Raw genomic sequence first — 27677 nt, 5'->3', positions numbered from 1 at the left:
GAGCTTTTACGGGAGAGATTTGTATTGCTTGTTACATGAATTCTATCGCTGGATAGTGATAACTGTCCCATTAATGGTGTGAATTTTTATCTATTCGCAGAGGTTTCTGAAAACGAGTACTTCTGTGCTTATGTATTTCATTCTATGGCAATTTATTGCAACAGAACCGAAATGTGCCATAATTTGTGTGTATTTTTTTGTAAGAAAGGTCAAAATGAATAGGAAAGAAGAAAGTTAATGTGATAATAAGCTGAGGATGTTCGGATACATTTGTACCTTAACACAGTCCTGCAATGGTGAACACAAATGTTGTATTATAGGAGTTGAGGATTACTAGTCGGGTAGAAATGTATTTTGACAAGGGATTGTTGTTATATTCATAGCCGTCCGTATCCAGGCACTGAGTATCCGGACTTGTCCGAGGACGTATCCGGAGTCGGATACCGCCCGGTCTTTGAGTCTTCGAGTAATCCCACGCCCCGCTGTGGACAGAACCAGGCAGACACACGCGAACCGGACAATACCCACGCCAATCGACCGTGTGTATCCGGCCACGCCGTGCTGCCACACCCGTATACGCTTCACGCCGCGACGGACTGCAGGAACAGGCGTCAGCCACCTCGCGTGAACCGCGTATCCGACGCCAGGATCCGGCTTCGCATGAGCAACCCTGTACAGGCATCGCGCGGTTATCGACAACGGGAAAGTGCCATGGATAATGTAGGGACTTGATTCATAGGGGGGTTTTCATACGTAGAAATGCATGCGCTTATATAGGGACTTAGCAGAAAGGAGGATAATATAACAATTTGTTTATATACAAAAAAAAATTTGTTTTGTATTTTTCTTCCTTTTTCTTCCTTTTCGTACTTTGGTTGAATAAAAGAGTCGCATGACCCACTTGAGTTGAAACGATAATTCACTGTATTCGGTTTATTATTATGGCGGTCGTCTTCTGAGAAACCCTTTGACAATAATTGGCGACCACGAAGGGACCTTTCGAAATAATTCTAAATTGTTAGAGGGGGTATCGGATAGGTGACACTATTGTCTCGGTAGTTTTCATTAATCTCTCCCAGGTGATAGTAATTTAATTACTGTTTTGAGTATATATTTGTAATTGTAGCCTGATAATCCAGTGTAGAATTTTGTGGAGATTTTGATTGTGTTTCAGCTTCCACTTAGTTCTTCTTCCGGCCTGTGCCCACGGGGAAAGCACCGTCATTCACGCGCTCGTCTGCTTTTGGAAGTGCCGGGTATAGGTTCTGCCGGTGAGGCTCTGTTGGTAAGTCAACCCTGTGCGAGAGCAAGAGAGTGATTGTGATGGATCTAGAAAAGTTAGCCAAGGTAGGGCAGACCTTAGGGTTAGAGGGGACAGAGTTGCAAGAGTTTATTAAGGCGGAACAGGACAAGGCGAGAGAGGCACGAGTGGAAGAGCGACAGAGGATGAAGGAAGAGAAGGAACTGACTGAACTGAAACTTAAGTTAGAACAGGCTAGGTTAGAAGAGGGAGGTAGTAACCGAGTTCAAATAAATACAGTTAGGGCTCCAAAACTTCCAGCATTTCAGTGTGGGAAAGATAATCTAGATGTGTATTTACACAGGTTTGAACGGTACGCTAATGCTCAGCACTGGCCACGTGATGTGTGGGCCGTTCATTTGAGTGCTCTTTTGACAGGTAAAGCATTAGACACATACTCGAGACTGGATGACGACGAGGCACAAGACTACGACCGAGTAAAGGCCGCAGTACTCAAGCGCTACTCTCTCACTAGCGACGGCTTCAGGCGGAAATTCCGTGGGGCAAAGCCGGAAACGGGAGAGACAGCAGCGCAGTTCGTGATACGGATACGGAGCTATCTCGAGAAATGGTTGGAGCTATCCGGCCACAAGCCAACCTTCGAGGAGATGGTGCAACTGGTGCTCATCGAGCAGTTCTTCAACGTCTGCTCCAAGGATATGGAGACGTTCATTAAAGAGAGACAGCCGACTGACATAGACGACTTCGTGGATATCGCCGACAGGTTCATTGAGGCCCGCTCGGGATGGCATCTCGGAGGGCAGACGGGTGGTAAGTCCCGAGGTCACATTAAACCTGAATCTCGTACTAACACTTCCACAGGTGATGCTCGACCCCAACCGGGAGGAGCAACGACTCCCCGCCCGGACGGATGCTTCATCTGCGGAAAGAAGGGGCATATCGCCAGGTATTGCAGAAGCCGAGAGACCAGGAAAGAAAAGGCTGCAGTCGGAATCCAGGGTGGACAGAAACCGGATCCGAACCGGAAAGCTGACGACAAGAAGCCCGACAACCGCACTCCGGAAATGCGAACCGGAGCAAAAGCTGGTCGACCGGATGAGACAGATGTTAGCCCGGTATCGACTCGTAGCAGCGGTTCAGAGGGTAAGCGTCAAATGTCAGAGCACGGTAACGCATGCCTCGTAATCGATTCATGTTTTTCTTGTGCAGAGCCAAGTCCGGATATCCGGATAGCGGATTCGGATCTGCCTCTGATGAGTGTTGCGTGTGGAGAGCAGCCAGTTAGAGCTATGCCTGTGAGAAAAGGCATAGTAAACGGAACGCACGTGGACGTACTACGTGACAGCGGTTGTTCGACAGCGGTGGTGCGCACGGAATTGGTGAGAGCGGATCAGATGACCGGATCGCAACGGACATGCATCCTGATCGACGGCTCCGAGAAGCAGTTCCCAGTCGCCACAGTCATGATCGATTCTCCCTTCTTCGTTGGTGAGTTAGAAGTACTGTGCATGAATAACCCTGTGTACGATGTTATTCTGGGCAATGTTGCAGGTGTTCGTGAGCCTAACGACCCGGATAGCAGCTGGCAGGCGGATAGTGGGCTAGCCGTGGAGACTAGGGCACAGCGCAGGGAGGCAGCCAAACCTCAACGAGCGATGAAAGTGCCACGGCAGGCAGACATTGCAACAGCCGACGAGTTTCATCGTGAGCAGAGCAATGATGAATCGTTGGAGAAAATTCGACAACAAGCGGAGAGTAGTGAGGTGAAGACGAGCCGAAATGGGAATCAGTCACGCTTCATTGCGAAAAAGGGCTTGCTGTATCGCGAGTTCAGAGCAGGATGCGGCGAGCGGCAGGAAGTCTCGAACCAACTGGTGGTTCCTCGCAAATATCGACGTCAGATTCTGAGTCTAGCACACGAGTCGATACTCGGAGGCCATCTCGGCGCACACAAGACAACGGAGCGGATTTTGCAAAACTTCTTCTGGCCCGGCATTGGAGCAGACACAGTCAGGTACTGCAGATCCTGCGATGTGTGTCAGCGTTCTTTGCAGAAAGGGAAGGTGAGCAAAGTCCCCCTCGGAACCACGCCTTTGATAGACGAACCATTTCATCGCGTGGCGGTAGACCTTGTGGGTCCGATAGTGCCGGTGACGTCACGCGGGAACAGATACATACTGACACTCATGGACTACGCCACTCGTTATCCTGAAGCAGTACCCCTTAGAAACATCGACACCACGTCAGTCGCGGAAGCATTGTTCACGATTTTCTCACGAGTAGGCTTCCCACATGAGATGTTAACGGATCGCGGAACGCAGTTCATGTCCGACGTAATGAAGGAGGTGAGCAGACTGATGTCCATCCGCCACATCACCACTACTCCGTACCACCCGGCCTGTAATGGTCTGGTGGAAAAGTTCAACGGGACCATGAAACAGATGTTGAAGAAAATGTGCGAAGAGCGTCCCCAGGATTGGGATCGGTACATTGACGCGTTGTTGTTTGCTTACAGAGAGGCTCCACAGGCGAGTACGGGATTTGCGCCATTTGAACTCCTGTACGGACGAGCCGTACGCGGACCTCTGATGATTGTGAAGGAGCTATGGACCGACGACAACCCAGAGCCAGAAACAAAATCGACATATCAGTATGTCATGGATCTCAGGGAGAAACTGGAGGACACATGTAAAATGGTGCATGAACATCTGAAACAGTCCCATGACAGGTACCGAGAGCAGTACAACAGGAAGGCGAGACCCAGGTCATTCAAAGTCGGAGATGAGGTACTATTGCTGCTACCAACCGACCACAACAAGCTCTTAATGCACTGGAAGGGCCCCTTTAAGGTAGTAGGCAAGATTGGAAAGCTCGACTACCGGATCGACCTCGGGACGAGGACGACGACGTTTCATGCCAACCTGCTCAAGCAGTATCATCGCCGCCACGACGAAGATGCAGCAGGACTGGTAAGCCACGACGTCGCTGGCGTATCCGTCATCGAGGAAGACGAGAAAGACGAGGACGTCGACGACCTCGGCCCCGAACCCACGTCGAATGAGCATCTCATCCAGACGCCAACACTCACGCAGACGCAAACGGTAGCCGACGTAAAGTTAGGCAGCACTCTGTCTGACGAACAGAGCCGACAGTTGAGGAGACTGATCGGAAACTTTCCCGATGTCCTGACTGATCTGCCTGGCGTGACGAATCTAGGCTGCCACGACATCGAGTTAACTGATCCACGACCGATCAAGTCCCGGCCGTACCCGCTTCCGCATGCTCTCCGTAGAGTAGTCGACGACGAGGTAAAGGAAATGCTCGATCTCGGAGTGATCGAAGCATCATCGTCGCCTTACGCTTCACCGATAGTATTGGTGAAAAAATCGGATGGTACGAACCGATTTTGTTGCGATTTTCGCAAACTCAACTTGGTCACGGTACCAGATGCCGAGCCTATTCCCGACCAAGATGAGATCTTCGCCCAACTGGCGAACGACAATTATTTCAGTAAGCTAGACCTGACCAAAGGCTACTGGCAGGTTCCGCTTACAGAGAGGGCTAAGCCCCTCACGGCGTTCGTGACGCCAAACGGCTTATACCAATTCCGAACCATGCCGTTCGGGTTGATAAACGCCCCTGCTAGTTTTAGCCGAATCATGCGACAACTTCTTCGAGGGATGGAGTGCGTGCACAATTTCATTGACGACATCTTAGTGCACACTACCACATGGGAGAAACACCTGGAGGTTCTGCGAGAGCTTTTCAAGCGTCTTCGCCAGGCAGGTCTGAAGGCAAAACCGTCGAAGTGGTTGCTTGGGCAAGAGAGCCTGGAGTTTCTTGGGCATCAACTCGGCAGAGGCAAGATCCAGCCGCGGACCGAGAAGGTAGAGGCCATCAAGCAGGCAGAACGACCGCGAACCAAGAGGCAACTCCGCTCATTCCTTGGCCTAGCGAACTATTACAGAAAGTTCGTGCCGAACTTCGCGGCCCTCGCGGTACCCCTCACCGATCTGACTCGGAAGGGGGAACCAAACCAGGTGAGATGGGGTGAAGCGCAAGAAAATGCGTTCAAGTGTCTAAAGGGGAAGATTGCAAATGCACCCATTTTGCATCTCCCAGACGTCGATCGCACCTTCTTCCTCCGAACTGACGCTTCGGAGAACGGAATCGGTGCTGTGCTACTTCAGGAATTTGACGACGAAAAGCTCCCAGTAGCGTTTGCCAGCAAGAAGTTGCTCGATCGAGAGCGAAGATACTCGACGATTGAGAGAGAGTGTCTTGCTGTCATATGGGCAGTGCAAAAGTTCGAGCCGTATCTCTACGGGAAGGAGTTCGTCCTCGAAGTCGACCACGAGCCCCTCCTTGCTATGCGGCGAGGCAAGCTCGCCAACGGACGAGTGATGCGGTGGGCTCTCGCTCTGCAGCCGTTCCGTTATCGGATCGAAGCTATCAAGGGGAAGGAGAACGTTGGAGCCGACTACATGAGTCGCATCCAGCAGTAGCACTGATCAGTAAGGAGTCAGGTAAACAGTGACAAGGATGAAAAGGTGTAACAGAGAAATGTCCAAACCAGCGTTTTTCTGTTTATACACAGAGTACGTAGAATGATAATGTCACACGGGCAATCTAATTTCACCAAAATATTTTCTGAAAAAGGGGGTAAATTGTCAAAATGAATCTGACATTGGTGATAGAGTATAGTTTGTTTTGGTGTCAATAGAGGGAGCTGGTGATCTGGAGACAAATATTTTGGAATAATAATTTAAATACGATTTGAATAGTATGTGACAGGAATGTATGGTTAGGGTGTGAGTGTGAAGTGAGTGAGCAGTGAGAGTGAACAGTTGCATTTGAGGCTTGCTGGCGAGAAGGTGCGCAGACGGGTTGACAAGCCAAGAACAGGGCCTGAGCATCATTGCATTTAATTCGGCTGCGTCGCTTGGTGCATTCCCCGTAGACACCACTGGCCGTCACTCAAAAAGGAAAAGGAACCGAGAAGCTGTAAGTTTGCAGAATTTGGTATTATTACTCAATTTAGCACCCGGTAGGAAAGAAATCCTTTTTTTGTTAATGGATTAGAATAGTAATAAAGAAATGTTAATGTTAAAGAGTATAAAGCAAATACACCACGTGAGGTTCTTGAAATATAGCTTGAAATGATGTTTGTTTTTGTGTACGTAATGAGCCAAAATATTTAAGCCAGAAGGAGGACTGGTTCGGTAGCGAGAGGGTTAGGTTATTTGTATTACGTCAAAAATGAGATCGTTTGAGTGAAAGAAATGGCAATTAGATTTTAATCCTGAATGATGAGTTTTGTTGCTGGTGTAATTGCTACGACATTTTTTTCTGAAAATTGTAATAATTATGATATTAGTAATATTATCGATTTGTGTTGATACATATATCTACGCCAAGGACGATATGTATGAGGATCGATAAAGCGTAGCTGTGAATCGATTCAGACACAGAAATTAATGTTAAGAGAAAGTATGTTTTTTTTGTGAAATTCGGATATAAATGTTGGAACGACGATAGATACAGTATAAAGAGCATATATGCAAAGTTAGTAAAAGCAGCTAGAAAAGAGTGAGCTTTTACGGGAGAGATTTGTATTGCTTGTTACATGAATTCTATCGCTGGATAGTGATAACTGTCCCATTAATGGTGTGAATTTTTATCTATTCGCAGAGGTTTCTGAAAACGAGTACTTCTGTGCTTATGTATTTCATTCTATGGCAATTTATTGCAACAGAACCGAAATGTGCCATAATTTGTGTGTATTTTTTTGTAAGAAAGGTCAAAATGAATAGGAAAGAAGAAAGTTAATGTGATAATAAGCTGAGGATGTTCGGATACATTTGTACCTTAACACAGTCCTGCAATGGTGAACACAAATGTTGTATTATAGGAGTTGAGGATTACTAGTCGGGTAGAAATGTATTTTGACAAGGGATTGTTGTTATATTCATAGCCGTCCGTATCCAGGCACTGAGTATCCGGACTTGTCCGAGGACGTATCCGGAGTCGGATACCGCCCGGTCTTTGAGTCTTCGAGTAATCCCACGCCCCGCTGTGGACAGAACCAGGCAGACACACGCGAACCGGACAATACCCACGCCAATCGACCGTGTGTATCCGGCCACGCCGTGCTGCCACACCCGTATACGCTTCACGCCGCGACGGACTGCAGGAACAGGCGTCAGCCACCTCGCGTGAACCGCGTATCCGACGCCAGGATCCGGCTTCGCATGAGCAACCCTGTACAGGCATCGCGCGGTTATCGACAACGGGAAAGTGCCATGGATAATGTAGGGACTTGATTCATAGGGGGGTTTTCATACGTAGAAATGCATGCGCTTATATAGGGACTTAGCAGAAAGGAGGATAATATAACAATTTGTTTATATACAAAAAAAAATTTGTTTTGTATTTTTCTTCCTTTTTCTTCCTTTTCGTACTTTGGTTGAATAAAAGAGTCGCATGACCCACTTGAGTTGAAACGATAATTCACTGTATTCGGTTTATTATTATGGCGGTCGTCTTCTGAGAAACCCTTTGACAGTCTATGTGATGTCAAAATCATATATGACAACCTAGTACAACTGCTTATCTTACACTTGTGTCACTTGCAGTCACAAGCAGCTCATTGCACCTCCAGGTAGGGCCCTGGAAAACAGTAAGAATATGGGCGGCCCAACTACTATGGCAATCGTAATGAACATGGATGGCTGATTGACCTTTGCAACAGTGATTGCCGTGAGAATTAAGGCTTTCACTGGCCTTAAATTATAATACCTCGGGGTCCTTGAAATAACTGAAGGGTCTTTGTAATAGGGAACAAACTTAAAAGACTGTTTCCATAATTGTCTGTATAGTGAGAAGTGCAGCAGACTTTAATTCAAACCAATGAATCCTCACATAACGGCAATGGCTATCAAATGATTGGAATGACGAGCCATTCCCCAAATTCTTATTGTACTCTCTATAACTGTGTACCCCCAATATGTTTACATTTGCTGTGTGGAGTTCCCATTCCAGGTATTGTTGTCGTCGTCATCTTGCTGCTGCGTGTTCAGGCGGTGGATGTTTCCCTCGCGTCTCGAAAAACTATCCTGACCCGCTCCTGATGCCGGTGTTCTTCTCCTTGCGTAGGAACTGCGCAGATAAAGACAATGTGGAGGCAAAACCAAATAAAATTGAAGTTTTTCACAATATTTTCTTGTAATACACTGTATTGAGTATCTGCACAAAAATACCACAGTGAATTTCATACAAGAATGGCAAGAAACACAAAGGTTATGAAATATAGAGTTTAATACGTTTTTGCAATTCAGAGACATGCATGTAGATAATCGTCTCTTCAATCACAATCAGCTCAGGCGATTATGTTACCCTTTAACATTCTAACTGGGGTTATCATAGAAGTCAGGAGTGAACTTAGGTAAGTTGGAACATACAAAACCATAAAATATCTAATGTTTCTTTCCATTTCAGTATAATATAATGCTAATAGAAGAAAAATCTTCATGGCAAGGCTCACTGATCTCAGCGCATTTACTACATGAACTTGCTAAATTGTGTGACAACAGCATGATTTAGATGGAATTAAGCAGGCCATTTATAAATGGTTGCTAATGACTAAACACTCTCATATCTAACCCATTGAGGACGGGCTAATTTTGCTATAACACACATTTTCCACAGACACTTGCCCAAGTATACTTGGGCTCGTCCGTAATGGGTAAACATCTGTGTTAATCTATCTAATGCTTCTGTTTCACAGCTTTTATTTGTAATCCCTTCCTCTCCTCTATCTTCCTGGGGTCATTTCATAAAATGTACCTTTTTGGTCTGGCTCCGGCAGTTCTCGATAACCTATCAGCCGAGGAATCTGTGTGGGCGGCACTCTGAGAAGATGACGTTGCCGTCGACGACGAAGGCGATGTCGACCCCGCGGCCGGTTCGGCTGAGCCGAAGAAGATGTTCATTATGAGATTGTAGATGAAGAGGAATGGGGCGAGGAGCCAGGAGAAAATACCGCCCTCTTCTGACGTAACGACTTGAGACGATGGCCTCTGTCCAGATGTAGGCGTAAGCCTTCCCTGTATAAGGTATAAAAACTCACATGAGTAAAATAGATTTTGGTATTGGCAAAAGCAAGGACATACAGTGTATAGCAGAAGCAAGGGAGAAAATAGATTAAACAATCACAAAATGATTGAAGACATGCATTTGTTTCATGACTATTTTGTAAACATTTAAATATAGTGTGTATTTTTATTTTTTTATTCCAAGTAACATGTAACAATTAGAAAACAATTTTCAAGTTGCTTTACTTATTCTTATTAATGATATTATCATAAACTTGTATAACATTATGATTGACTCATATTACGTTTGCATGTTTCTTTAACATCTTTTGGGTGAATAGATAACTAACTAGATATGTCGCTACGGCTACTGATATGCCTCCGCCATAATGCATGGTTCTCCTAATAGGTCTATAGTACAATGTCTTGACAATGTGTGATGACAGTTTCACACAATTGGCAAAATATTAAATGACATTATCTAAACCTGGCCTTTGACCTTTGACCTCACAGTTCCAAAGAGAATCACTGTTAGGTTGAACATGCATAAATATGTAAGTTTCATGATGATACCTTGAGTTACTTTCGAGATATGGAGGAAAAAGTGCAATTTAGCACTTTCACTTGACCTTTGACCTTTTGACCTTTGACCTTTTGGCAAGAAACTTCCCCAAAAATATATATTGGGTAATACATGCCATACATCAAGTTTAAAAAAAACAAAAACCTTCAGGCATACTGCATTTTAAGGAAAGTAGTGATATTTTGAGTTGACCTTGACCTTTGACCCCATGACCTTTGACCCATGACCCCCAACTTCCCTAGATAATCACTGCCCATCGGTACAAGCATATATACTAAGTTTCATGAAGATACCTTGAACCATTTGCGAGATATGGAGAAAAACATGAAATTTCAATTTTTTTCACAAAATAACCTGTGACCTTTGACCTTTGACCCTGTGACCCTAAAATCCACACAAAGTATTATCCCCCAAGGATATACCCTCATACCAAGTTTGATGTAAAACCACCACACGGTTCTTGAGATATCGACAAAAACAAAACGGGACGGACGGACGTACGGACGGACGTACGGACGTACGGACGTACGGACGGACGGACGGACGGACGGACGGACGGACGGACGACCCGAAAACATAATGCCTCCGGCCACTTCGTTGCGGAGGCATAAAAATGAACTGAACTGAACTGAACTGATCTTTTTGAGGAATGTTGCAGTGAGATAAATTAGTACTCTGCAAAATTCCGGCAAACTTTGATTTTCATATCATGAGGAGCCTTTTCATGATAAGCAGAGACAAGACTGCTACACCACCCATACAGTTCTCTCTGTAATAATTGAAGGCTGTGCTAAGTCTAGGATAACATTTGACAAAAAGAATGAAAGAATGAGTGAAACGTCTTTCCTTGCATTATCAGTCTTATATCGCACAAATGTCAGGTTTCATCCATTCACATACGCAGATTGTTCCAGCTACTGTATACCGCATATATTTAACAAGGCTAATTTTTCTCGAATCTGGACTTCTCCACAATTTCAGGAGTGGTTAAATTCGCAATTGTGGAGTATACAGGCGTATACAATATGTGCATGAAATAGCCTCATCTACTAAGAAAATATTGTACACTACAACTACTCTGAAAAAAAAAAGGAGAAAATGCAGCCCCCAGAGGGGGAAATTCTTTCGCCCGACGTGCTCACTCACCGGTAGCACGACAATGGCGGCCCTTGGAACAAGCTCAAGGCTACTGAAAGACAGCTGCATGTCGCTGGGCCCAAAGTTGCGCCTGGGGTACGTCGTGGAGAGCGTGAACTCCGGCAGACCGGCTCCAACATTCTACAGCATGGAAAACATCATTCATACACAATGAAGGAAAGGGAGTGAGATGCAGAATACAATTTCATGGCTGAAAATACAACAAGGGCCTAAAGGGGGCTTGATGTTCAAGTGTGCTTTATGATATATCTGACCGTGATCTGGAAAAAATCTTTGAAGTGGGCACTGGTCCTGGCCCTGTACCCCCATGGTGCACAACTAAACCACTCAAACAACTTTTCTTTCCCCTTCACCCCTATGAATGATTGCTGCAAAATTGTGATTAAAACTGGACCCTGCCCTTTCAAGAAGACCAAATATACAGAACTTATGGCTGAAACATAATGCACAATACAAAGTAAGCTAGTTCAGGGTTAGTGCTTGTCTCAAATGACCCCTGCACCACAGACTTTCAAAGGAAAGGCCTTGTGAAGAAGCATTCCTTTGTCATCCTGTTATCATTGAGAATGAAATGTATGGAGGGCTTTGTTGAAACATTGTCAATGAATCAATTTCACCTGTACGTTCTAACAAAAAGTGAAGCATACAACTTAACTTTCTAGACAGAGGTTGCCTGAGGATTCTTTCCATTTTGAAGTCGACAGCAAATTCACAAACATTCTAAAATAACCTTTACACATCAATGAATGAATTTATATACAAAACACAAAAAGACATTGGAATAGCTCACTGGCACCAACGGCTCAGGTGAGCTGAAAAACTGTACGTAGATATAACAGCCAAAAAGTGAATACATAATACAAGTATTGGTTGAGATGAGGATTCAGCTTTTAACTATGTGCGAGATACTTAGAAACCACTGTATGAAATGTTAAACAGCATACAATTCTAAGAGGATTTTAATGTTTACGTGATGAAAATCAGTATTCAAATGGCTGAGATATCCAAAAATGAAGTAAAACAAAGCAACCATCATTAAAGGGTGTGTACAGTTCTGGTCGAGGTGAGGATTTAGCTTTTAACGTTTTGCAAGATATTCAGAAACCACTCTATGAGATGTCAAAGAGCATGCAGTTCTAAGGGGTATCAACAGTTTATTCGATGAAAATCGGTTTTGAAATGGCTGAGATATCCAAAAACAAGGTGAAACAAAGAGATCCTAATAAAGTTGTGGCATGTCGCCTTTTATTATTAGCACTTTTTTTGGATATCTCAGCCATTTGAAAACCAATTTTCATCAAATAAACGTTGAATCCTTCTTAAAATTACATGCTCTTTCATATTTCATAAGAGGCTTTTCATTATCTCACTTAGGAATGTTCAAAACATGAATTCCTACCTCAACCAGTACTGTACAGTCCCTTTAAAGGTGGGTCCCACAGTTTTATTAGGATTGCTTTGTTTTGGATATTTCAAAACCAATTTTCACCAAATAAACTGTGAATTCAGCTTAGAATTGCATGCTCTTTTATATGTCATAAGAGGTTGCTCATTAGCTCACAAAAAAAAAAAAGGTTGGAAACCTGAAGCCCCATCTCAACTGAAACTATAAAATCCCCTTACAAAGTTTTGAGCATACCTCGGACACAAAGTCTAGAGCTTCCTGGAGGGGAGCATTTGATGAGAACTGCTTGGTCAGCGTGGAGCCATCAGGCAGTCGGAACTGTATCCTAGCAGTTTCCCTGAAAGGATTACAAACCACACAGAAAATTAACAAATGAGCACTCTATGAACATGAGAGCAATTTCTTCTTCATCATAATGATGATGATGATGATAATGATGATGATGATGATGATGATGATAATAATAATAATAACAACAGCAGCAATAATAATGTTGCCTTCCTTATCCAGGGTAGCCTCTTTAGTATTACTACTGTTCTTCCAGAGGGCCCTGCCACTACTATTACCCTAGCATTGCCAAGTACCCATTTTCACACCTGGGTCAAGAGGGACATGGTGGGTAAAAAAATCTTGTCCAAGGATGTAGGCACTTGACAGGATTTGAACTATGGACCTGTGATTGAAAGTCACATAGTCTGATCCACTGTGCCACAGTGCCTCTACAATTTATGTATCTACTTGAAACTCTGTATGACAACTCAGTACAATAAAGTTGTGCAAATCCCCTCACCACCTTTTACACACTGGCAGTATCTGTCATCACAACTTGCTCAAAAACTCTGACGAAAAAGACAGTGTAATCACCAAATCACAAAGTAGCCATATGGCAGAAATTGACAAATTAATACAAACAGCAGATCTAAACAATACAAGTTTTAAAAGACCAGGCACAAGGAGTCAGCTACTTGCCGACTACGTACGGTACTTTAATCCACGTCATATAAACAAGATGCAATGAATGTAAAAAATGACACACTTCCCCTTTACTTCATTGGGCAAATCATATCCACATTTATCTAGGATTCACTAAGGTATAGGATTTTGGCAACCTCTTTGCCAAAAATGCTGTCCACAAGCTTGAGGGTCCTACTGATGATACACTGTGTAGCAGAGATTGGTGCATGAATTTATCTGGATTGATATCACCATTCTCCAAAGACCAGACTTAACAAATCTGACCTTTTGATAAAAATCAGTGAGGTGCTTGTAGTATTAGCTGATGCCAACATGAAACATTGCAGTACTTAAAAGAAGAATGCCAAAACCACCCATGCTTGAAGCCAGATATATAATTTTGTCATGTGTTCAGAATTAAAATAATCATACAATTCATTCTAATGCAGGTCCCTCGAGAATGCCTTGTGAAGAAAGGCTGCATCTTACCTTTCCTGCTTTAATCTGTACGCGTTTATCTGTCTGCCTGTTTGTCTGTGTGTCTGTGGTTATCTGTACGTGTCTGTTTGTGTGAGTGTGTCTGTGTGCACATGCCTGTGTCTATCTCTCTAAACTTACACAACAATGCAAACGAACAACAAACGTAACTGCCCAGCTGAAACCTACAAAAAGTCACAGACAGGATTCTCTGCAGTGGGACAAAATATGTTATTTGGTTTGACTGACTCAAAGTTTGTCTGACCTGGGAGGGTAATCAGTTCTCTAGCTACTGTCAAAATTTGGGGGCTTAAAACAAAACCAATATCAAGATATAAGCAGTTTTTCTAGATCACATTGTTTTGACAAGGTGCTGCTTTCACTGGGGAAATAGAACACGTTTTCATTGATATTTCTGCATTGTACACCTGAGTGACCCTAAATCTTTCAATTCCCTCTTCTCCCTTTTCTATGAAATTGCACCACCTCACTCTCTTATTTCAATCACCTTTTGAATGGGTCAGGATAGTCCAGATATATATCATCTTAAAGCTTAGCGCTTACTCTTTAATACCATTTTAGAAAAGTGGAAATTCATTTTGGCCTACTTTTTGTGGTTTTTGAGCAGGGTGAGTGCAAATATAAAGCCCACGTATTGCTTCCCTGTTCATACTTTGTGTTATACGTCAAATGTGCACTTGTGTTATACATCAACTGTGTCATTTCCATGTGAATGTATGTTATGTTGATGTTATTGTCATTTCCATTTGGCAGAATAAATAATAATAATAATAATAATAATAATAATAATAATAATAATAATAATAATAATAATAATAATAATAATAATAACAATAATAATAACAATAATAATAATAACAATAATAATAATAATAATAATAATAATAATAATAATAATAATAATAATAATGAAAATACAAGAGGAACTAACATGAGGCTAGCATCCCTCCGGGCCTGTTCAGCCCGCTGGGCCTCTTCCTGCTGCTGCTGGGAGCGGAACCGGGCCTCCTTCTCCGCCTTGTCCCTCGCCAGCTGCTGCAGAACCTAAAGGACAAAAAAAAATTAGAAAAAAAAAACAACAAAACAAAACAATGGTAAAATCCTTTGTCTACACAATTACAAGTCTCAGGACATTCATGATTATTGTGCCCAACTTTATTTTCTCAGAAATGTATCACATATTGCTGAATGCACTCCAAATCATCTTTACAAAATTCATATACTGTATAAGTGGTCTGCGTACAGAAACTTTCGCGGTTTCCATCGGTGCCGACTTTTTCGCGTGTGGTTAATCATCTTTACAAAATTCATATAACTCCATATTGGTTTTGTATACTTTCTATCTTAACAAACTCATATTTCCTCCCAAGCTCACTCTCTCTCTCTCTCTACTTGTGTCAGGTATCAACAAAATATAGATATCATATAATAATTAACAATCATATACATAAGATATGAATGTTCAAATTGCTATGGATACGCAAACATGCAAAATGTGTGCTTTCTTGAGTTGGCTTAAAGAAACCGACAGGGATGGAAAAGTTTCTGGAGACAGAGATCATCCAAAGAAGTCACTTCCTCCTAAACGTGATGCAGCCTTATCATTGTTAGGTGTCACAGAAATGTGATGTTGATTACCACCATCTCCGCCTCAAGGTTATAACAATATATTTCAACTATGTATCATCTGCCTATCTATTTATTAGTCCACTTGATCAACTATCAATTTATGTGATCCACCCATCTTTACAGCAATCCCCCTCCAATTTTTTTTGGCTGACCATCCAAGCGTACCTTCTCTCTGGCCACCTTATCGTCCTGCCGCTGTTTGCGGAGTTCTTCTGCCAGCTGTTTGGCCTGCTGCTCTGAACGTTGCTTGTCTGCCTTCAGGATCTCCTGGCCAGTCTTCCTCCGTTCCATCTCTCTCTGTTTCTCAACCTGTAAAAATCACATGACAATAATAATGTGATAATTATAATAACAATATCAATAATAACAACAAATAATATTAATAACAATGATAATAATAACAATAATGATGATGACAATAATGACAATAATAATAATAATAATAATAATAATAATGATATAACAATAATAATAACAATAATAATGATAATGATAACGATGATGATGATGATCATCATCATCATCATGATCATCATCATCATCATCATCACTGGAAAAGCACTCTTGGAGAGCAGACCTCTGCCAAGCAGCTCACCTATACACGTACATGCTAAAAATCGCCTAATTTCCCATTATAAAAACCTTTTGTTTATGTCATCAGCTTCCAGCTGGGCAACGCCCAGCCCAAGCAGAGCACATGCATTAGTGCGCCTCTATGCAAACCTTGAATATGCACAGCTTAAACTCCTAAGTTCATTGACCCCATCTGCCAAGAATTAAAAAATTCTTTTAAAATTCCAAAAAAAAAAAAATCCTGGATCACTTCCAAAATCTTATCATCTGTTTGTTGCGTCATAATCAATTTTTTCCCGCAAGTTTCATTAAAATCCGTTCACAACGTTTTGAGTTATTTTGCACACAGACAGAAAAACAAATGCAAACAAAAACATAACCTCCTTCACTATAAGCGACCGAGTGTGTCACCTAATCTTGGGCATATATTACTCAAGTGGGATTCAAACCCACGACCTGATTGCTACACAGGCGTCATATCCGCTAGACTACTAACTTGCACTGGTTAGTCAGTGATCGTCCTTATCTCCTGCCTGTGGCACTGACTATCAGGCACAACTCTTTCTCTCTTTGAATTTGCCACAGTGACTGATAGAGGGCTCACTTCTTTTCGCTGTTGCTCCTTCTTACGATGCACCTCCTCCATCTTCTGTCTCATCCTGGCTGCCCTCTCGTGGGCGCTCTCCTTCGCCGGCTCCGATGGTGACGAAGAAGATGTGGATGGGGTCGAGGAAGCTCCCTGCTCTGCCACAGCCTGTCAAGGGAACAGGATATCATCCAAACACAAATATGAATGCCCAACAAGCAAACACTTACAAATACTTGCAAACCCTTACAGATATGAAACTTGGATAGGATAGGTCAATTTCAACCTTTTTACATTCTTAGCACTATCAATCTTTGTAGACACCCCACTAAATCGTAACAATGAAAATGAAAAGTTCTTTTAGAAAAATTGATGAAAGTCTTGCTATTTCTGGTAATTTCAATAGCTTTAGATTCATTTCCATCCATCTTCATCTAAAATAGCTGTATCAGGTGCTTGGGCACTACACCACTGATGTGCCACACCAACGATCACTGATATGAAAGCAATAAATTCCTGAAGATTTAAACTGAATTGGACTATCCTTTTTTTTTCTAAGTTAGGTCAGGTTAACGGTCACTGAGTCATTAAGCATGTCACAACTTCTATTTCACTTCAACATATGTGTCAGCTTATTCAGCATGATTTCTTTTTTGGCAAAATGTCGCATTATGGTTCTGTTAGTTTAGTTTCAGTCTAGTTCAGTTTGAAGCGAAAAAGCTGTAAGTTTGCAAGAACTACCCATGACAATTCCCCCCCCCCCCCCAAAAAAAGAAGAAAAGAAATGACCAGTCATTATTCCAAACCAGCAAGCGATGAGCAAGCTCCAACTAAAATAATTGCCTATGCTGTAATAGCAATCTGTAAAAACAGCGCTTTGGTGCATACAAGCAGTCTAGTATGAATTACCCATGTCTAGAAAATAAGAAGTACTGGATGGTGTCACTTCGAATCAATTCACAAACAAGAGATTAAACCTTGCAACGATTGCTCCTAGTTACACAATGTGCTTGGGTATCAACATAATTAATCCATTCACACTTTGTCAAGCTGAAACAGTTTGTAATACACCTGACTACTATTTCAGACTACTTCCAGAATTATTTCACTGGAAAATTTCTGTCACACACCCTACAGAATGATATGTGAATTTACTTTCCACCGAGGCCCCTTCTCTTTAGATAGCAATGAGCTGGCAAACTGCGACAATATCCATTCCGTTTTCAAATATAAAAATCCGAGAACAACGCTACAAAATGCCACACATGCGTACCTCCACGGTCTCTCTTTTCTTGATGTCTGGTGGTGCCGTCGTCTCTGGCTGTGGATTGGATGGGGCGGCAGGCTGCTGAGGGGCCGTCACCTTTGCCGCTGTCTGGTAATACAAGATAAGAAACCTATCACATGGGCATCACAGAAAAAAAAAAAAATGCAAGAATGCATTAGTTTAGATTTTATCCCTCACAAAAATTGCAGGGAGGAGGGTGACCTGTGATGGCTTTCTCCATATATCCAGAAGTTACTAAGCTATTGCATCAAGTGCTAAAACTGTAGTGTACTCTACTCACTAACTGACACATCCATCAGCATGTTAATATCACTGCACTTGAAGGGGTTGTCCAATTTTGCTCAATTTGAAGAGGGAAAATTTGAAAGCAGAATGCTGATGAGATGGCTTGGCAATTTACAGCAAAGGGCATATTATTATGCATACGAAGGATTATTGCCAGTGAAAGTTGGACGACCGACCAGATCTTGAAAGAACATTTAATCCTTTCCTTGCAGGTGACTTTGAACAGGTTGTACAATGCTATAGGATTTTCCTTGACAATCACCACTCAAAATACACAAAGGGTTAGTAGAGTCCAGCAAGAGCTAGTTATATCACTCAAGTAACATCACTTACTGCTGTGACATCTTGAATCTTCTTGACGAGGTCTGAGGACGGTTTGTAGCCTGCAATGCTCTCAAGAAGAGTTCCTGTTGCACCGGAAATCAGGTACACACACGGCACACATATTACAGGGTCTTATCGAATCGAGAGAGTAAAACAAAAATGTGTTGAGTTAAGGATGTATTCATATATATATGGCATGTACCTTCCACTCAGTAATGCATTACTCTATCTCTGTATTGGATTCGTTAACATGCAAAGAAACAAATTTTAAAATCTGTCATATAATATTAAAAATTCCCGTAACAATAAATTTCTGATCCAATAGCCGGCTGTAAATACAAACATAAAAAAATAGATAATAAAAATACTTTTTTTACTTTATCACACCTGCAGAGCAGATGCAATGGATCAAACTTTCTAAGATTCTCTACTATGACTGTGTGACACTGCTTATGACACCATTAAAGAAATCATGGACTCCATGTTTGTTTGTTTTTTCATTCAACATGAGCAGCATGTAAACGTATTGTCACAATACAACAGTTCAAAAAAATACACAAAATGTATTCAATAATGGAATTATTTCTGTGTTTGTCGTTGGACTGTCATCATGAGAACTCACAAGTATATCCTCTTACAAAGTGAACCTGCTTCTTCATCAAAAGCAGTTGGATCTTGAGAAGTTTTTCAGTCATAGATTTTTGTTCTTTTTTGATGGAGTTGTTCGCTATATTGTGTATGCCAACAGGAGTAAGCAATGTCTCACAGAGTTTCTCCATTTATATGTTTACTAGCATACTTGGGTAATATCATTAATGGTTATTTTCCACACAATCCCTCCCGCCCCCCCCCCCCCAACAAAAATAAAAAACAAAACAAAACAACACAAAACAAAACTCTTGGCCAAGAAAAAGGCTGCATAATGCTTTTCAGCAGTTATGTAATTGTAAGTCAAAGGAGTTATGCAAGTCTACAAAGAGTTGTAAGCGTCATGTTAAAGTTATTTCAAAGGATACAATACGCAGAAAACTGTTGAGACTCAGGGCTGTTGAAAGAAACAAAACATAACAAAACAGAACTTATCATTTGTGGTTACAACATTTGTATCTGCAATCCCAACTAGACATGTACAAAAATCCTCGTGTTCAAATACACGAGCACAGTACTTAGTGAAGAAATGCCCTCTGATGCCAATAAAAATTGAAATGTGAAGCATTTATTTTAAGTGCATCCATGCAAAGTAAGCATCCAAATGTGTACATACAGGGTACCATTTATTATGTACACATATCATACACAGTACAACGAAGTGAAAAGGTCTGTTGAAACTAGAAGAGGCCGATTTTTTTTTCTTTCAATACTGCCTTTGGGGCATAATGTCTGAAAAGCAGATCATTCTGACATCTTCTTAAATTTTTGAAGTCAATCTCTTTGAAGAACACTATAGACCTCTAATCAGAAAAAAAAGAAAAGGAAAATATCAGATGTCTTGAATTAGCAATGATTTTGCTTTGCCACTTCCATTTCTGTTCAAACAGATGGAATATTTTGGGACAACTTGCTTGACTTGTCTCAAAAGGGCAAGTACAACTGTAGTATCTCATTCAGTAAATTGTCTAAGACCAAACAAATGGAGTACTGCCTACTGGAATTAAAGTGGGAGAAAGAGAAAAGATAGATGACAGCATGGCTGCATTTAGGCAAGAGGGTGAAGACACACAATGGTGTCTGTGGATGTGGAAGGGAGTGTCTGATGACAATTAACACAGAATTGAGCAAAGCCTAAACCTAACCTAACCTTGCTTGTTAACGCACAGGTGCAAGGGTACTGTGGTATGATTTTGCCCAAAGACACTTAACTAATAAGACACGAAAGTGCGCGCTAATCCTGTACAAAACAAATGGACAGTGCACGGTCCTCATGCGTATTATGCGCATCACCTGCGACCACTCAGTTAACTTCAAAGACAGCGCGTCTCAGGTGATGTGCGTCTTTGCCTGAGACACGCTGTCTTTGAAGATGTTGTTGTTTATCAAGCGTCTTTGATTGTGAGATCATGTTGTTGCCAAATTTTTACCCCCACTAAGTAATCCTTATCACTTTAAAATCTCGTTCTTCAATATAATCCCCTTTATCGAAAAAAAGCTACGACTATAATTTTTAAATCTTTTTAAGATAATAAAAATACCACTACCTTTGGAAATGAATGATGTTTCTAGGTGTACTGAGTTTGTACTTAGCTCTCTTTTGTATCGTCATGTAGGGTAGCCATTTTGTGTCCATTTTTATCGTGCGCCTTTGTATCTTGTTATCTCTACTATCTTTGATTTTGCCCTTCGGATTTACCTGTCTGCCTGGAATCTCATGGCGATAACCCCCGTCTCGTTACAAGCTACCATCACAGCCTCCTCTTCCCATACCTCATCCATCTTCTTTGAGTCATCATTTGTTCCTTGTGGGGGCAAAGATGGCAAGAACATGTTTTTAATTTAAAGTTTACTAAATTCAACTCAGCACGGATGACAGAGAAATTTGTTTAAATGTTGGCTTACTGCATTGCCATTGAATGAATGGCCCATACATAGGCCAAGTCCTTCTCCGAGTCTGACACGAAAAGACTGCAACATGTTGCGTTGAACATTGAAGTTTGAACGTGTCATACCATGTAAAGTGCACAATTGCCTGCCAGTGTTGGTTAGTGTTCTGAACAGTTTTGTAAAAGGCAGTCTCCTGTCGAACAAGTTAGTGTCTAGTTTCTACACTGTATTCAAAGTGGTATTTCATTATAATTGCAGTCTGATCTAACAGTAACACGGTACACTGCAGTTAATGTAAAGTCTATGTTATTTACGCTACACTAGGATCGGTACAGTACATGTAGGGAAGAAATCCAGCTCCAGGGGCAGAGCCAGCAGAGGCGAGCACAGCAGGATTGTCTAAATTACCTGTAATATACACCAGCATAATCTTGTTTTGCTCTCTGGCTTGCGTTATAGCGCCAGAAATGTTTCCTCCAAACCAACGCATCTTGACAATTTATAATCCCCAGTCTGCAGAGCTAAAATTTCAAAAGGAAATTGCAGAGTTCCGTAACGTTCAAATTTGCCTTATCATCGTAGTCCCAGTCGAGCCGAATTATGAGGTAATCTTGCGTTGTGTTACTTGTGTGTGCACATCACACGTACGTGTTTACGTGTACGTACAGTATACAGTAACACACGTTGAATGCTGGTGTATGAGAGCGAGATTATTTACACCGAGCACGATTTCATTGGCTTGTAAAACTACAACGGTCAGAGGTCACTAGCAATATCCGGATGCTGTTCTGAGCTGTGCTGTGGATGGAGGCATCGCGCTGTTTATAAGATTTCCCAAAATTAATGTACTAAAAATGAATAGATAGGTAGATAGATAGATAGATAGATAGATAGATAGATAGATAGATAGATAGATAGATAGATAGATAGATAGATAGATAGATAGATAGATAGATAGATAGATAGATAGATAGATAGATAAATAGATAAATAAATAAATGAATAAATAAATAAGTAAATAAGTAGATAAATGAATTAATGAATAAATAAATAAATAAATAACAATAACCACAACAACACCAAAACGAAACGAAAACGAAACAAAACAAGCAAACAAAAAAAAATCATACACAGAGCTGCATCTCTGTAAAGTCATCATATTATTTAAATTGTATTATTCATATTTTATTTCTTTTAAACGAAAAGAGCAAAATGGAACACATAAACATTGCTGAAGCTCAATGTCAGAATTTGTTGAATTTGGTAGTGCTGAATGAGCTCTATCATGATGTTTGAATCATATATCAACACCTATTAAAACAAAGTTAGACGGCAACAATTGCCAGGTCCCATGCATTTTCCCTGTTTCTTCCCCCCCCCCCCCCCCCCCTTTATATAGGTTCATCTATAGACTCTTATGATCAGATACTCCGATCAGTTCATACCACGGAAGACTATGCAACCCAGATTTCTTCATTCTTCAAACAGAAAACATTGTTCAACTCGCTTTTAATGGGAAGCGGAGATATATCAGAAAGTTAGAGATCAATGAAGAAGTTTTACATGATATCGACAGTAGTAGTCACTTGTCAGAATAGGTGAGCATAATGTAGTTAATGCATCACAACACATGCCTGCCATTAGTGTATGAAACTTTTATAGATATTACTTTTGTATGAAATATAGTTGGCAACACAGTAACAATATACACTTTCACCTATAAATGGTTCTCATCACTGTATCAATGCAAGATTACAATTTCATAATGTTGTGGAATAGGAATTTCACTGTGTGGGCGCAGATTTTGTGTAATCTGTTTTTGTCCATATAGGCCCTATGAGTTAAAAATGTAGGCCTACTCTAATTGTCTCGGTTTCATCCAATGATTAAAAGAGGACAAGACTTGATAGGCCCTATTTCATCTTAGAACAGTAATAAGTCCACAGAATTGAAATTGTGCTTAATCTACCCTTATTTTTTGTTGCAAAGTGGGTTTTAGGTTCCTTATCACTGGCGGATCTTTATTTATTTATTTATTTTTTGAAGGAAAGAAATAAAAATGAAAAATGGGGGGGGGGATGGGGGGGGGGGGGGGGGGGGGGGTGTGTGCATGCGCCCCCATTTAATCTTGCAAAGGCACCTTCCCTTAACCGTTTTCCGGGATCCGCCCCTGCTCATTATGTGCACAGTGACCCTAAACCCACAGTACTGCTACAAGTAGAACCCGAAGTCGACATTGAATTAAAGCATCTTTCTTAAAGAAATAATTTGCTCATCCTCTTTCGATAAGACCTCGTTTCGTACATAGTTTCGTACGCACGGGAACTATGTTGCAGCATCAGCAAACAAAGATTTATCCCCATTGAAATCGACGACCCAAACTTTATGATTACAAGCCGGATCACAGTAACTGTCCGTCACGTTTCCCACAATCATGCTTCCAGAGAAGCTGCTACTCCACGTGTCACTTCATGAGAAATGCAGTACTGCCATCTGTTGTTTGCATCGTGTACAAGTTTCCCAATCGGTCACAGCAGAAAAGCCACCCCTCCCTTCTCATTCCTTTCACTCGACCACTAAGAACTCTCATAGCCAATATGCCAAATCTTTCTACCAAAAAGCTGTATTTTCCCACTTTTATCCTGTTGAACTTCAAAACCAATTTTGATTGTTTGTTTGTGTTTTTTGTTGTTTTCATTCAGAATAAGTCAGTTCGGGGTTCCAGTTTGAGCATGAGCAGGAAAAGGTCATTTGTACCGAGAGACAGGTTGGTTTTTAATTTCACTGAGATAAGCATCTGTAATGCTATGATTATTCATGGAATCCTTATAAATGGTACCTGCCAGTACATCCACCTGACAGCAAGCCTGGTACAAACTGTATTTGGCAATGTTAACAAAAAAGTTTGTTAATGTATTCAAAACAGCACAATGAAATAGATGCTTCCCAAAGTGTTGATTGACGAACCATTCTGGTCACTTCATCTACACAGGTTCATTCTTTGTTAGAATACGAGTTCCATAAATTGCTATGTTGGGCAAGCTGCTGCATTATGTCGCTTTGAATAGAGTGAAGTGCCTAACCAACTGAGAAAAATGAAAGGTCATTTGTACCCATGTGCACATGAGCTATCTCCGAACTGGCTTATACTGGCGACCTTACAGTCTCTTTTGTTATAACAAGCGCCTCAGAGCGATGACAAAAATTTGTGTTTAAATTTGCGAATCTGTGCATGATCTCTATGATTTAATTCATCAAGAACTTGTAATTTACCCAGCATGTTGCCCAGGGAACTTCAAATATGAAGATCTCATTTCCAAAAGGTAATAAATGAGAAAAGCATGCACACAGACTCTCACTTCCAGTTTATTTCAGAAACATGAAAATTAAGAATATCAGTCTGACTGTTATTTCAAAACAAGATAATCCAGTTTTGTTTGTGTCCAAAATCAGATAAATCCACTGCATGTTAAGAATTCAAATCAATATCATCTAGGAGTCTAAATTTTTTTTTAAAGGATGGTTTTGTAATCCTATCGTGTTAATGTATCTTGTGCTGCAATAACTCCTCGTTAGAGATATTGCAAATATGTAAAATAAAAAACTTTTTTTTTCTCCCTTTTGTCTAAAGTGAATTTAACACGTTTTGGAAACAAACTCTTCATTTCTTGATTTGACTGGTTTCATTCTTTGATGTCAATCATTGAACCCATATCCTGCAATAGCATTCCATACAACATCAATAAAGCAGACTCATTATTATGTTCCTAATTTTGACTATACTTTGAATCATATTTTGTTCAATGGGGAGATTCCTCAAGCATATATTTGAATTTACATGATACACAAAGATTAGCGAAATACTTTGTGAAAGTCTGAGGAAAATGTATGATTTTTTAAGATAAAGTTTTTGCGCCGTGTTGTGTAAAGGCAAATTGATGCACTTTTATTTTTCCCTTATACCTTTTCAATTCCTTACAGATTAATGTTCTATTTTGATGCTCCATCTCGCTCACGTCTCATTCTCTTTTACACGCACACACACACACACACACACATACACACATACACACACACAAACACACAGATATACAAATGCAAGTGTTTTATCAACTTGAGATATCTTAGATTGAAACTACTGAAAAACAAAGATAATCATTGACTTATCGTTTTTTGCGAACAAACTCTTCATATGCTAATCTTATTGATAACTTTAAAAAAATCTTATGTAACGATTGCAGTATCATTCATGTTCTCTATTTGATGATGACCTTATATTATATACTTTAAAAAATGGCATTTATCTGTCAGTCAAACTCTTCATATGTATAATTAAACATATCTAAATCAAATTATAGAAGTATTGGAACAAGTTCACTCGGTTGACAGCAGGTTCATCCGTATTTATTGCTACTCGGAGTTTCATGCAACCTCCATGAGGCGCAATCATCAGGCAGATTTGCCTGATAATTGCGCCTCATGGAGGTTGCATGAAACTCCGAGTAGCAATAAATACGGATGAACCTGCTGTCAACCGAGTGAAGTTGTTCCAATACTTCTGTCTAAAGCTCTTCCTTTGAGGATATCGAGCACTCTTCATAGAAGGATAGAATCACCAAGTGTAAATCAAATTATATATACAATATATGAAGATTTTGTTTGCAAAAACCGATAAGTCCATATTTGCCAAATGGAGATATTTGCGATTAAAGGTCAAGAAAAATAAAGAGAATAATAAGAAAATTTTTGCTTCTTTTGACCATAACTTCAAAAATGTACCTTTATATGAAGTGACCAATATATCATTTAAAAGGTATTATTTTATACTTTATGACAGAGACCGTACTTCAAAATCTTTAAAAATGGACTTATCGGTTTTTGCGAACAAACTCTTCATATATATATATATATATATATATATATATATATATATATATATATATTATATATATATACATACTTAATTTCATGATACACACATCCAATGCACCAACTTAATATCTGTACGTATTGAGACTATTGGAAGTACAAGTCAATAAAATTTGGTTTATTTCATGGAAATATAGGTGTATGGTGAACAATGACTGACTGTCGAATGTAAGAATTTGTGACGATACTCGCTGGGATGAAAAACAACGAGACATGAACATGCAATACTTCAGGAGACGTACTTTGTGGCAGCTGCCATCTGTCGCTGCGATATACTGCAGTGAAGCACACAAAAAACTAACGACGATACGCCAATGATGATTACGTATGTGTTCGCATGCTCTAGATAATGCCATTCATTGTTCCAATGCACGTATTGCGACCATCTCTACAAGGCAGCTAGTTTTCAGACGAGTGCATTGACCGAGCTATCTCGAAGAGGGAGTAAGGCACACTTTGGCATATCGATTCGGTATCATTTAGATATTATGGCACCAGACATATAATGTCGGGTGAAATCATGACAACGACGACGACGACGACGATGACGACAATGATAGTAGCAATGTGGGCAATAATGATTACAGCAGGAATGCTATAATTCTAATTCTAATAATAATGATAATGATTTTGACAAAAACAGCAATTATAATGACAAAAGTACAAAAATTAAGATAAAAAGTAACAATAATAATAAATAGTTATAACCATGATTTAATTACTTTATCATTATCAGTATTAGCATTATCATTTAAAAAATACGGTGATGTTAAATATGATCATAATTATGGTGGAGGAGGAGGAAAAATAACAGACAATAGGAAAATATGACAAAAGATTTACAGTGATAATGAGAGCAATAGTTGTATACCTATACCTTACCCCATGATGAATAAAAAAAAAAGAATATATGCAAGGCTCAAATTCCTAAGAAAAATAAGATCAAATCGTGCCTTCTTTATTGCACCTCTTGCAAAAATATACACTCATTTTCATCTGCCAGAAACAAAGACTGCTTTGAGCAGGCGAACTTTGTGTAAACAGACTCAAATAGACACAACTGAAGCCATATATCATTTGCCCACAATTATGGGTATAATCGCTGCATACTCTTTGGCCAAAATCACAGAGACGACATCATCCTGAAACAGGCAACACGTGGTTTGACGGGCATAAACAAAATATTTATAATCATGATCGACTTTTGTAATTCATAAAACGAAATCACAGCTGCAAAAAACAACAAAAATAGCAACAAAATATTTATAATCATGGAATGTGTAACAAAATAATAAATCATTTCTTGACAAAATTTGAATAATAAAACATATAATTCAATAAATTTCAGATGCAAACAGAATAACAAATTCTCGTTTTCAAAGTTCTTTCGCCGTCAATCTTTAACGAATTACAACATCTGCGCACCTGCAGACATCATTCTTCTGGGGCATGTTTCATAAAGAAGTTTGCAATAATTTCAGGTTGCAACAAATGTAGTTACCATGACAGCAACTCTGATAAACGAAGATGATTGGTTACTAACCCAGCTGTCAACTTGGAAACCGCAATCGTC

At 40.5% G+C, this 27677-nt stretch overlaps 2 protein-coding genes across 2 annotated transcripts; one reads left to right on the top strand and one right to left on the bottom strand.

The window, feature by feature from the left end:
- The first annotated feature begins 1323 nt into the window (after window positions 1-1323).
- LOC139730834 (uncharacterized) lies at window positions 1324-7584 on the top strand. Its single transcript, XM_071641706.1, has 2 exons — window positions 1324-5762; window positions 7236-7584. Exons 1-2 carry the CDS (start codon window positions 1324-1326, stop codon window positions 7582-7584), a joined length of 4788 nt encoding a protein of 1595 aa, XP_071497807.1.
- Window positions 7585-7872: 288 nt separating this feature from the next.
- On the bottom strand, window positions 7873-21748 carry LOC139730793 (UBX domain-containing protein 4-like). The gene is made up of 12 exons (XM_071641662.1): window positions 21584-21748; window positions 20985-21090; window positions 19654-19682; window positions 18647-18768; window positions 18014-18115; window positions 16759-16908; window positions 15747-15890; window positions 14884-14996; window positions 12735-12837; window positions 11084-11215; window positions 9107-9366; window positions 7873-8419 (listed from the first exon to the last, which is right to left on the bottom strand). Exons 1-12 carry the CDS (start codon window positions 21663-21665, stop codon window positions 8272-8274), a joined length of 1491 nt encoding a protein of 496 aa, XP_071497763.1. The 5' UTR covers window positions 21666-21748; the 3' UTR covers window positions 7873-8271.
- Window positions 21749-27677: the final 5929 nt, after the last annotated feature.

This window comes from Diadema antillarum, unplaced genomic scaffold, assembly GCF_040938485.1.
Source record: "Diadema antillarum isolate AM-2024a unplaced genomic scaffold, OU_Dant_1.0 seq00000338_RagTag, whole genome shotgun sequence".
Lineage (NCBI taxonomy): Eukaryota > Metazoa > Echinodermata > Echinoidea > Diadematoida > Diadematidae > Diadema > Diadema antillarum.
The sequence above is the reverse complement of the archived record's forward strand: the minus strand, read 5'-3'. Positions and strand labels throughout refer to the sequence as shown.